The sequence below is a fragment of the Histoplasma capsulatum genome, genomic scaffold (genome assembly GCF_000149585.1).
Source record: "Histoplasma capsulatum NAm1 scaffold_1 genomic scaffold, whole genome shotgun sequence".
NCBI lineage: Eukaryota > Fungi > Ascomycota > Eurotiomycetes > Onygenales > Ajellomycetaceae > Histoplasma > Histoplasma mississippiense.
This window is the reverse complement of record NW_001813982.1, coordinates 4931679-4943669: the sequence shown is the minus strand read 5'-3', so window position 1 is coordinate 4943669 and position 11991 is coordinate 4931679. Positions and strand designations below refer to the sequence as shown.

Below are 11991 nucleotides of genomic sequence, written 5' to 3'. Positions count from 1 at the left end.
CATGGGCATCCCAGGGGCGTGACCTTGCGAACGAGAGAGATCCCTTGGGCTAGGCACCACTTTTGTATCTGCTGGCCAAGCGCTCATTGGCACAGTCACCATTGGAGTGCCAGCCATGCCGGACGCGAGAGGGGACACGTTACTGGGAAGAACGATAGCGTCAAGGTCGTTCCTAAGCAGAGCACCGAGTACACCGCCTTCGCCAACCATCTGCAGCAGTTTTTGATATATAGGCCAGAATTCAGGTGAGGTGTTGTTAACGCCAATCCTCAGGGCTTCATCCCAAGAACGGGTGTCGCGGTCTGGATAGTCTTCGAGGGGAAATGTCTGGTCTATATGGCGCAGGTCGGAAAGATTATGGATATTGTTTGGATTGGTTTTCAATTCGGAACAGTAGTTAGCGATCCCATTTATGAGATCCGCATAGAGAATTTGAACCGGTAAAGGACTAGTCATGAATTCCTCATATGCAGAGTAGTTGGCATCCCTCACTATGATGGCCCCAGAATCAGCCAGCAGAGTCACAGCAGTATTAAAGGGTTCAATCACAGCAGGATCCGTGGAAAGAAACTCAAGGACATTTGTGGGGATTCCGATCCGCTTCCCTTTGAGCGCGGAATGTTGGCAAGCCGCCGGGTAGTCGGGGACACAATCAAAAGGGAACGCAGATGTGTAGTTGTCGCTAGAATCTGGGCCAGCAATAATTTGGAGGAGTTTGGCAGCGTCCTTAACTGTTCTGGCCATGGCCCCAACAGTGTCCAGATGCTGGCTGATGGGAATCACAAGATGGCGGGATGTGAGCCCAACGGTTGGCTTGATACCGACAATGTTGTTTTGTTGGCTAGGGCTAATAATGCTGCCACTTGTCTGGGCACAGTTATTAACTTTAAGACTCGAGACATCATTTTGTAGAAAGGGTGGAACAATTCAAAATACCTCTGTTCCGAGCGCGGCAAAGGCTAGACCTAAATCAGACGCCACGCCGCTCCCGCTCGAGCTGCCAGCAGGGTCTTGTCGCGGATAATAAGCGCCAATCACTTGGCCACCATACGCGCTCCAGCCATTGCTGGAATTTGAAGCGCGGAAACCGGCCCATTCACTTAAGCCTGCCATTCCTAAGATGATTACGCCAGCTTCCTTTAACTTTGCCACGACTGTTGAATCTTCGGGGAGTTCTGCTCCCAGAAGGGCATAAGAACCAGCTAACAAGAAGATAGTGTCAGCTGCCAGATTCATAAAAAGGGAATTCCACTGAGGATCCCAAGCATTCGAGAAAAGTTACATGTGGTATGCATCTTGTCCGCAACGCCGATATTTCCTTTAATGACAATGGGTAGCCCATGCAATGGTCTAAAAGAGTATGGTCAATATATAGTACTAAAAAATGTAGATGTTTGATTAGGAGTCACAAACCCGCGAATTTTCCCATGTCGTCGTTCCACATCCAGATGCCGCGCAATATTTACCGCGTCTGGGTTCAACTCAGCCACAACATGCAGGGTGTCGTTCACCTCCGCGATCCTTTTAATATAAGCCTGCGTCAAGAATTTGTCAACATCATTCATAGGTACAGGTATCGGTTTTTTTTTAGTGAATTGTATATATGGTCAACAAACATTCACTAAGTCAACGCTGGAGAAACATCTTCTGGACAGTCCAGCCTGGAGCTGCTCCGAGGTTGCATCGATTAAGGACGGATAATGACAGTGAGCTAGAATTCTATGGTTTAGCATCCAACTAATTGGCGCGGATATGGGATATATGATAAAATGAAAACCCAAAGGTTACCTTTGGGGCCGTCACGATCTGGCGAAGCGGCTACAGAAGAAAGTAGCGAATGCAGCTGCAAAATCCCTAGCAAGAAGGCTGGGAAAAACATTGTGATCTCATCTGAATACTGCGCAGTGGGAGCTTTTAAGGATAGTGAATCGGATTCGAGAGAGGAGAAACAGTAAAATTCAATGACTGCTAGGCAGAATATAAGATATCCGTTCGGAGGAAGGGGGTTCCTCAGCTCCTCAGCCAGTAGTCTCTGACTTTGCTGGAGTTGCAACGCAGGACTCCATTCATCAGTAGTCAACTAATTTCTCGATTAGGTCCACGAGTCAAACATTCCGTTCCATCCGATGTCACCAGGGCGCTCAGCTAATAATCCATCGATTACGAAAAGACCGAGCGGCTTTCGCGGGCATTGTGGAGAGAAAGTTGGAAAACAGCCCGATACTGTGGTCTGGCGCTAGTTCGTGGACAGACTGCTGGCAGTCAGGGGAACTAGCGTTGTGGAACCCTGCGGATGGTATGTTGGGGCTGACCCGAGGAAGCTCATGAACTATTCACCATCAATCTGGGGTCGCCGCGATCCTAAACGAGGGCATTTTCTCCTTGGATAAAACATCCTTGGGATGGCTTTTAACGGAAAGTTTATAGAAAAGAAGTACCAGGATTAGGGGTAGAAGTAGACGTAGATACAAACGAGATACTCCCCATTTTCACGAGAACCATTGTTGAATGTTATCTGCCTTGCGAAGCAGAGCACTGACCCCGCAAAGTCGGCCATACTGGCCCTGGCCCTGCTAGATCTAAAACCATATTCGCCGATGGAGCTGTGGTTGCAGTTGTCTTGGGATTCATCGACAGCGCAAGGAGAGGAGGTTGGGTTAGCTAAGCTAGTATCAGCGTTAGTCAGCAGCAGCTTGGCGGCGGAAGCTTATTCCAACGCTTTCTTTCAACGGAGCAACAGAGCAGTTGCATCTCGTCTGGGGAGGAGATAGATACCGGCCAGTAAGACCAAGATGCCCTCTCTCTGTGTTGTCTCAAAGGGCTAGATGGGCGATTTGCATCATTCGCATATGAGTATTCTTTCGTGGCCTTGATGTGCTTCCACCACGGTTCATATAGATTTGGCCACCTCTGCAATTTCGAAGGTCTTTATACTTCTGTCTATACCCATACTCCTTCCATCATTGCAATCCCATGAATAAAACAAGTATGCCGGTCCGTTCTCTGGATAGGGAGAGCGCTGCTGAGTTTGTTTCTGAATCATACTTCAAGATAATCTTTGCTACTGCTATATTAGTATGCATTGTAACCCGCGCATATTCCGGGATTCGGTCCCATTTCAGATCCACCAATGCTGGCGAAGCAAGGAGACCTGGAATCCTTCCATACTGGCTCCCGTACTTTGGACATGCCCTTTCCTTCGGGTTCCGTCGTCGTAACCTACTTGAACATGCTCGGTCAGTTTTTATTTTGACTTGCTCCACATTTCGTGGGGGTTGCTTCTCTAAATATTTGCATCTCTCTAATATCTTGTTTTAGAGACAACGTCCCAGAGTCTGTTTTCAGTCTCTACATCTGCGGCAGGAGACATAATATAGTCGCCTCCCCATCATTGGCAAAAGCTCTTTTGGCAGAGCAAAAATCGTCAATATCACCGGACGCTTTCATCAATTATGTTATGGGAGCGCGTTTTTGGAGCGCAGGAGAATACGAGAAATCTCACCAGGGAAGACTTTGACGCTCAGTGCAGATTAATGGAATTTCAAATGAGAGAACCCTTCGCATCCGACTGTTCATCTATTGCTCTCAGGCAGATTGAACAGAACATTCCAAACATGTTGTCGTTCTGCTCAAGCATAGTCGATCAGTCCTTGTGGGAGAGGATGAGCGCCGTTTCCCTAGCTAGTGATGGCAATGGTCAAGCTTGCGAGGTAAACCTTTATACACTGGTCCGCAACTTTGCCGCAGTAACTGTCATGTCAGCAATCATGGGTGAAGACTTTATGGAAGCACTTCCAAATACCCCAGATGATATTCGGACATTTAATAATAATTTCAATGCCATTGTCCTGGGAATTCAGCGGTGGGTTCCTTTCCCAGGACTTCCCACCTCATATCGGTCGCGACGAAGGCTTTTGCAGGGCATGGAGGCCTTTCATTCCGCTTTCGAAGTTGCGGAAAATGGCCACGACCCCGGATTCGACTGGCGTCAAATCGATGAAGCCTCCGAGTTCATTCAAAGCCACTGTCGAACTTGGAAAAACGCTGGACTAGCCGCTACGTCAATGGCCTCTGAAAGTCTAGCACTCTTGTGGGCTATGGACACGAAATTGAACACAATCATATGTTGGAATCTCATTCACATTTTGGCGGATGGTCCAACCCACTCTCAGGTCATGAAGGAAATTGCTCCGTACTCTCGAGCAGGCAGGCCAAACTCGGGAGAGGCAGGATTCCAACTACCAGAACCACCGCGACTATCGCTGGACGCCGATCGCCTTGTTGATTCTTGCCCTTTGCTCAAAGCGACATACTACGAGACTCTTCGCCTACACTCTTGTCCATTCAACTACCATAAGATCACCGAAGATTTCAAACTCACCGAATCTGCGGCTGATGCAAAAATCGTGAACCGAAAACGGCAAACCTATGAATTTAGAAAGGGGGAATATATCGCAATACCCCATGCTCTTCACAATACTGATTCACACTACTTCGGAGACCCGGAAGAATTCGACCCGGAAAGGTTCTTAATGGAAAAGGATGCGGATAGCAACAAGCCATCTGGCAAGGGTGCGACGTCTGAAAAGCGAAAATCGTCCGTCGCCCAGCCGGGGCTTAAAATACCAGAGATATGGACTGTGGAGAGTGGCGGTGGAGATACCGTGAGCCAAGATGGAAAATTTGCTGAAAGGGTAACGTTGGGATTCGTCGCTGGTTTATTGGCAATGTGGGATATTCAGCCGGTCAAGGGTATGGGCTGGAAGATACCGAAACAGAGAACTGGCGGGCTTGTTTATGAACCAAAGACAGATATCAGGGTCAGGATTAAGTCCAAGGTATAGCCGAAGGCGGAGGCTAAAAAGCGTAGTGGGCATTTTTTGTTTAATTTTCTTATTAACATTTTCACTTTCACAATATATATAGAATAGCATTCGATTACCTCTCTATTACAGCCGTCTAAATTAATTGCTGTCTAGATTGCGGGCATCTAGGTTTCCTAGCCGGATCACCGTTAGAAACGCAAATCCGCGGGTGGGAACCGTTCCTTGAATCAAATGCTGAGAGCCTCATCATAAACATTGATAGCGAGACATTCTCAGAGCCCAAAACACGAAATACCCTTCAAACCTATTCGCGACATAGTAAGGCGCAAAGGTTTATTAATTATAGTATGGATAGAATGGCGCTTTCAGTGCTGGCGTCAGCTTCGATGCTATTTTGGTAGACTACAAGAATCTGGATTGACCATAGAAAGGCGATGACTAAGCATAATTTCAGCCTCCTAAATAGAAGTCGCGTGTTAGAGGACGCGAGGTGTTTCTCCGCAATGCAAATTCCACCGACGACGGCAAAGATTGAGCAGGTCGAATGCACACTTCCATGACCGTTTCCGCTAAGGTATCCGCCTCACTTTATATCATATAAATTGTGCGGTCGCATGTTACGTTTGCCAAATGGCTTCAGAGATCGTTCGGCTGAGGGGACGCCCAGCCCGTAAGTCATCGCCAGGCTTAGATAACCGTGCTGAGTTTCATTAATTGCTTTAATTCACAATGGTCGTCCCGTTGGCTTTCAATTTCAGTGAGAATGACCGTATTTTCTCAATATAGATACGCCGGGAACTACCATTCTAAGCTACACCCCGAATGGCCGACAAGTAATCACAGCGGGTTCCAACTCTGCAATTCGAATATTCACAATTGGAGAAAAAGATGAACCAAAAACTGTGGATGATGGTGTGGACGGGCACTTGGGAATTGTTGCCACCGTACGACTTTTCGATTTCCATTTGATCGTGGAGAGAATGTTTGGCATGGAGGGCTAACACGCATTGGCTCCCAAATAGAACGACTCATTCATCATGGGCGCTGAAGACGGCACGGTATGGAAATATGAATTGGAAACGGGCCAAATGGATAAATTGCTGGTCCGTTGCGCATTGCCCGTGCGAGATCTATCTCTATCAAAGGATGGCGATTGGGTCGCCGTTGCCAGCGAGTATGCATTCTTCTTTTACACTCTTATGGCTCCAAAACGTTCCGAAACTGACTGTGACAAAATGATCTCAGTGAACTCGTCGTCAAGATTGTCAATATTCACGACATGACAATTGTGAAATATTTACGGGATCAAAGCAAAGGCGTAAAGCATGTGAACTTCGACCCGAGTGGACGTTATATTGCGGTATCTGGTTCCGATGGGATAATTTATATATATTCCGTCGACGGGCCACAGCCAGAGCTTGTGAAGAAAATCGATGGCATTATTGGCAGATTGGAAACAGACCATGAAGCGACATCACGGGCTGTATGGCATCCCGATGCAAGAGCATTTGCTGCCGTCGAGCCGACTAGAGATATTGCAATAGTTTCGACTAGAGATTGGATGAAACAAAACGTGTTCCCTGCTGGCCATAATGCAGATATTACTGCCCTTGCGTGGTCTCCAAATGGCGCTCTATTGGCAAGTGCTGGGGCAGATCGACAAATTTTGCTTTGGGAGACGAAGACTCAAAACATTCTGCGGCGATATGACATACCAAACGTGATAAATCTTGCGTGGCATCCTGTAGACAACACCCTCTCTTTCACAACATCCGACGGAGAGCTATTCATTTATGAAGATTTTGTTCCCGCAGAATACAGATCACTCCTCGAAAAACCATTGGAAAGCGCACCCTTACTCTCTGGAGGGCCTGAGGAGCATAGGAGTATCCCCAGCAGGCCGTTGACGAATGGCGTGCGAACTACTTTAGAAAGTCGGCCCAGAGATGGCTCCCCAGATTCCCTGGATGACATCCTAGGCTCTATGGACGAAGATGACGATTTTATTGAGGACGACGATGGAGCTGGATATGCAGAAACCAATCAATTCGGTAAGCGTTCTCGTGGTGCTCGCGATGATTTGGACGGGCATGATCATAAACGACGGATGGGCATGTTCTTCGAGCCAAAGCGACATGCTTCATTTCAACCTGGTAGTACCCCTTGGAGAGGTGACAGAAGATATCTTTGTAAGTCAATTGAGGTGTGGTCGCTCGTTATGCCCTCTACTAAACAACGATGAAGGTCTCAACTTAGTTGGATTTGTCTGGGCTGTTAACCAAGAGACACACCACACCGTCACTGTTGAGTTTTACGATCGGGAGCGGTTTAGAGACTTTCATTTTACAGATCCCTTTTTATATGATAAAGCCTGTCTGAGTACGTTTTCCACCCTGACTTTCCGCGCCAAATGTACTTGAGCTAAACTCTCGTAGATGAGAAGGGAGCGTTGTTTTCTTGCCAACCGTCGGGTGACAATCCAGCTACAATATTTTATCGCCCTCATGAGACCTGGACCGTACGAGCTGATTGGCGGACTCAACTTCCTGAAGGCGAAAGCATCACTGGTCAGTCGATATCCACCTGGGTGATTACGCTTGACTGCTAACAACGCATCAAACAGCCATTGCGCTGAGCAATTCTTATATTGTTGTCACTACATCGGCCGATTATGTCCGGATATATACACTTTTTGGTACTCCGTTCCGAATATATAGGCAGAAGAGCCAGAGCGTTACTTGTGCAGCTTGGAGAGACTATGTTCTAACTGTAGGAAACGGTCCCGTGGGCAGTGATGGAATGGCCACGTTGACCTACTCTATCGAAAATGTCAAGCGGGATGAAATTTGCCAGAACGAAGATCACGTAGCTCTACCCGATTCCACCGAGCTTCGGAGTGTTTTCTTTTCAGATAGTGGAGTTAGTTGTATATCCCTTTTTATATTGCTCTGGTGGAATGTAGGATGGCTAACATTCCTATAGGACCCCTATATATACGATTCTTCAGGCGTGCTGTTGGTATTGGAACACTGGCGAGATCGTGGACAAGCACGCTGGGTACCACTTCTTGACACCAAGCTCATGGACCGTCTTAGTGGTGGACGAAAGGAGGAGACGTACTGGCCGGTTGCAGTGGCGCAAGATGCGTTCCACTGTATAATCCTCAAAGGTGGGGATCGATACCCTTACTTTCCCCGCCCATTACTTAGTGAATTCGAATTCAAAATTCCAATATCCGCGAAGCCGTCGAAGCCAGTTGACGGGGATGGCGAAGATGAGGACATGGACGATTCTGCAGGCCGTGACTCTGTTAATAAGCTTGAAGAAGCGTTTATACGTTCCAGCCTCCTATTCAGTCTACTGGATGACCGTGTCACCGCCTCCGAAGCTACGAGCGGTAGCGGAGAAGTGGAGTTGCGGAGGAAGGAGATCGATATCGACAAGATCGTGTTACAGTTGCTGGCGATTGAATGCCGGGAAGGTGAAGAAAGGGGCATGAAGGCGCTTGAGCTCGTTTCCATGATGCGGGATCGTAGCGGCAAGATGCTGGATGCCGCGAGCAAAGTTGCCTTGCGGTATGGACGGACTGTTCTGGATGAGAAGATTAGGGAGTTGGCTGAACGGCGACTTATGGGAACGGATGGAGAGGATGATAATGACGAGCTTGCTTCATAACTGCCAATACGATATTTGGCTGCTATGACTTATCTATGTTTTAACCTTTCAGTTATACCATTGTCACTAAAATCTCTCTATACTATCGTTATAAAGTTTTCTTTTATAAAGTCACACTTAATGAGCCAGTTGCAAGGTTTAAATACAGTGCAGGGTAGGGCTCGATGATGATTGCATGACATCACCTACCAGTAGCTGGCCCCAATATTCTGCGTTCTACTACGTTCATATCTTATTCGCTTCTTCGGTTGCTTCCGATATGACTTCGTCTATAATCGTGATGTGGCATTTTCTCAGCACACAACCTACCTTCTTGCAACGGGTACTGAATCCATCGCCAATTCTCAAGATTTGCTATACCCGTTCTTCGACATCGAGTTCAAAGGTGAAGATGGAAGCCTATGGGGACGGACAAACCAATGTATCACTGGGTCCGCATCCTGTATTAACATGGTCGAAGCTCTGAATGATCGTCTGCAGGAGAGCAAGTACCATAGAGTCCAGCCTATTTAACAATGTCGCATTCTCCGTCACCATGAACGGCGTCACCGAAGCCCGGCTCTTCGTCGCATGGAAGGAGAATAACGAGTATTCCATGGCCAAGGTGGAGAGCTTTTTGCTGCAGTCGCCTGATCATTATTTAAAGTTCCGCAAACCTATCCGGAATATTCTGGACTGGGGAAGAAGCAGCCGCCTGGGTGAAATTAGGGGTGTCCTGGATGTCGTCTTTGGAGGAGATGGCGGGAATCGGGAGGTTCAGTGGAAGTTGAGATTCCACAAGCCTTTATCCGATGATTCTCCGGTAGGGAGGCGCAAGAGGCCGCGAGTCGGGCAATGAGTGTAGGATTATGAGGGACTGTGTATCTGAACAATATATAGCCAGATGTTTAGATTTCAATGACTTGGTGAGAAGGAAAAATTTTTGTATGGGGATCCTGGAAATGGAGCAACATATTTTATCTACCGCTATGTAGATTAGGAATACGAAGTTGCGCTGGAAATTATACGATGACCATGAAATATGAATTGTATCGTAAACATTGCTATGCTTGGCCGGAAGTGGATGCGCAGTTCTGATGAACTGAGTCTTTTCAAGAGGTGCTTTCTGGATTCTGCTGTCCTCTCCACTTTGTATATAGAGTTCCCTTCAGCGTAGCACGCCCCCATGCCCTTCGGGAGGCTCTGGGTGCGCAGGCGATGCCTGTACCCTCCAGGGACGTTAAACGAATACATACATACATACATACATACATACATTGCTATGCTTGTATTAAATATACATTTTAACGATACTGCCTGTCAACAGAGATGTTTGTAATAATCAATGACCCTAATCACAAATATGGACATGTGTCAGTGAGGCTGAGGAATCATGTATGAAAATGTCTGCGATATACATGCGGCAACTCTCCTGCGGGCTTCCTTCACCCCATGGCCAGCCCCTGTGTACATAATCACTTTATCAACATCCATATCCATGAGCCCCGCCTCTATAACACCCTTGGTAAGCTTGTGTGGTGCCTTGTACTGGACAATATAAGCTTGTATTGCTTCGCCGGGCTCCGTATTGTACACACAGAACTGATCGGCACGACGGCGACGTGATATTGATCGCACAGTTGGAATTAAATGGCGAGCATTCCCATCCTTACCGACCTTCTTGCGCTGCTTGCATACTGGTGACTGTTGTGGAGACCCGACGTCTGGTTCAGTGTATATGTATTCGGCACTTAGACTATTTCCGTGGTTTTCAAACCATATTTCACCCTTGAGAGGTTGAACATATTTCGGAGGCTTTTATTGGAATATAGTTGTCGAATAACAGCGGATACACAATCTTCAAAGACATAGCCCTGATAAAAGACTAGGTCTATCTCGGAGCCCAGTGACCTCTGCCGTAACTCATCGCCCGATTCGCTCAGTGTGTTCAAGGATGTGAAATGCCCTTCTAAAACAAAGTTGGTGGCAAAAACGTCCTTCCATACAAGTAACTGCTCCTGAGGGAAGGTGATCCATTTTCGGATTTTATTGGGGAGAAGCTTGGATATAGCAGTTTCAGGCATTCTTTGGTTCCGGTCTGGTGGTTGAAACGAGAGGAGAAACCATAGATTAATGAACGTGACAGGTATCTGTTTTTCCACCTGTCGTTTTTCTTCTTCCGCCTGTCGCATTGCATCTTCTGCCCGTTGCAGATCATGCCTCATTTTGGACAGGAGCGTGCGGGGCTCCTGCTCGTGGGGCTTCCCAGAATCTCGATGAGTTTTGGTCCTAAGCTGAAATAATGGGTTTCTCGCAAGTTGAGTCTTGCTGACAAAGTTCCAGATACCCCTCATCATGTTAACGGGCGCCTAACACTCTGGCTCGGTGTCAATATTACTCCCCGAATGCGGATTTACCGCCGCGTTGGGATCAAACATAATACTCGTATAAAAAACGTCGGTTTTCATTGGTATATAGAGGTTAGGGTAGCAATCTCTTATATTCAAAGCTAATCGCTGATCTCCTAGTATCTGCGGATATCAGCGAGCATTATATAGACAATATTGTCACTATCAGGAAGCGCGTAGAATGAAGCAGTGAGCCATCGTTCGAGTTTCTCGTGATTCGTCACGGTTCTATGCTGGAAGTTTCGAGTCAGCGGGGAAAGAAGACCCTGTTGAGCTTGACTCTAGTTTGACCTTGTGAAAAGACATATCGGGTGTAGAATAGGTGGGAGCTCTAGCGACGTTGAAATACCACTGCCTTCATCGTTTTTTTTACATATTCAATGAAGTGGAACTGGGCTTCACCGCCCAACTTCTAGCGTTACGGTCCCTCGCGGACCGGCCCGGGTTGAAGACATTGTCAGGCGGGGAGTTTGGCTGGGGCGGCACATCTGTTAAACCATAACGCAGGTGTCCTGAGGGGTTCTCCTGGAGAACAGAAATAAATCTCCAGGAGAAAGATGGTTGGAATAAGCAACGTCCTCCAACCCAAAAAGGGCTAGTGTACTACAATACAACGTCATGGCCTAAACCTGCCACTAACCCCAATTGGTAACTGTGTCCCAGGCCTCAAATACAGATCCCATCACCATCCTATAGTACATGATACAGTGAATTTTGGGTATCATGCACTCTTTGACTTTTGTAAAACACCTTGCTACCATTTCGCAGTGAGCCCCATGCCTCCTTAAACTCCAGAATAACGAACCATGGCGAAGGTCTGCTTCCCTCGTCATCTCCGCCAAACCAGCATCTTCCATGCCCAGTCCCGGTCCCCACATGCGGCGCAGGTCACCCCGCTACATCCTCCGACGGTGCATCTCTGTGACTTTCGCCATGCCGATAAAGACGTCCCCCGTAGATATCTAGCTCATATCCGCCGCGATGACTCAGAGCTAGACGTCCTGCGACTCACACCGGTTTACTTCTCTGCCAACAGGCCTCAGAGATGGAGTATGGGGTTGGGTAATGGCAATGATAACGGTGACTATAAACCGTTAGATGAA

The 11991-nt window shown here is 47.4% G+C and overlaps 6 protein-coding genes across 6 annotated transcripts in view; 4 read left to right on the top strand and 2 right to left on the bottom strand.

The window, feature by feature from the left end:
• Positions 1-1429, bottom strand: part of HCAG_01395 (conserved hypothetical protein) — a gene marked incomplete at both ends in the record, with an annotated part of 2043 nt that extends 614 nt beyond the window's left edge. The window contains 3 exons of the mRNA XM_001544298.1: positions 33-867; positions 937-1202; positions 1414-1429. Of these exons, the coding sequence (XP_001544348.1) occupies positions 33-867; positions 937-1202; positions 1414-1429 (1117 nt within the window). The remainder of the gene's footprint in view (positions 1-32; positions 868-936; positions 1203-1413) is intronic.
• A 1643-nt stretch (positions 1430-3072) lies between these two features.
• HCAG_01394 (predicted protein) lies at positions 3073-3370 on the bottom strand (the record flags this gene model as incomplete). Its single annotated transcript, XM_001544297.1, has 2 exons — positions 3073-3219; positions 3353-3370. The coding sequence occupies 2 exons, from the start codon at positions 3368-3370 to the stop codon at positions 3073-3075; spliced, it is 165 nt and encodes a 54-aa protein (XP_001544347.1).
• A 292-nt stretch (positions 3371-3662) lies between these two features.
• HCAG_01393 (predicted protein) lies at positions 3663-5247 on the top strand (the record flags this gene model as incomplete). The annotated part of the gene is made up of 3 exons (XM_001544296.1): positions 3663-4752; positions 4995-5157; positions 5196-5247. The coding sequence occupies 3 exons, from the start codon at positions 3663-3665 to the stop codon at positions 5245-5247; spliced, it is 1305 nt and encodes a 434-aa protein (XP_001544346.1).
• A 308-nt stretch (positions 5248-5555) lies between these two features.
• Positions 5556-8501, top strand: HCAG_01392 (hypothetical protein; the record flags this gene model as incomplete). The annotated part of the gene is made up of 8 exons (XM_001544295.1): positions 5556-5583; positions 5613-5770; positions 5849-6000; positions 6072-7015; positions 7083-7205; positions 7262-7393; positions 7450-7745; positions 7809-8501. The coding sequence occupies 8 exons, from the start codon at positions 5556-5558 to the stop codon at positions 8499-8501; spliced, it is 2526 nt and encodes an 841-aa protein (XP_001544345.1).
• A 535-nt stretch (positions 8502-9036) lies between these two features.
• On the top strand, positions 9037-9392 carry HCAG_01391 (predicted protein; the record flags this gene model as incomplete). The annotated part of the gene is made up of 2 exons (XM_001544294.1): positions 9037-9303; positions 9381-9392. The coding sequence occupies 2 exons, from the start codon at positions 9037-9039 to the stop codon at positions 9390-9392; spliced, it is 279 nt and encodes a 92-aa protein (XP_001544344.1).
• Positions 9393-11694: 2302 nt separating this feature from the next.
• HCAG_01390 (predicted protein) overlaps positions 11695-11991 on the top strand; it is a gene marked incomplete at both ends in the record, with an annotated part of 1243 nt that continues 946 nt past the window's right edge. The window contains one exon of the mRNA XM_001544293.1: positions 11695-11938. Within this exon, the coding sequence (XP_001544343.1) occupies positions 11695-11938 (244 nt within the window). The remainder of the gene's footprint in view (positions 11939-11991) is intronic.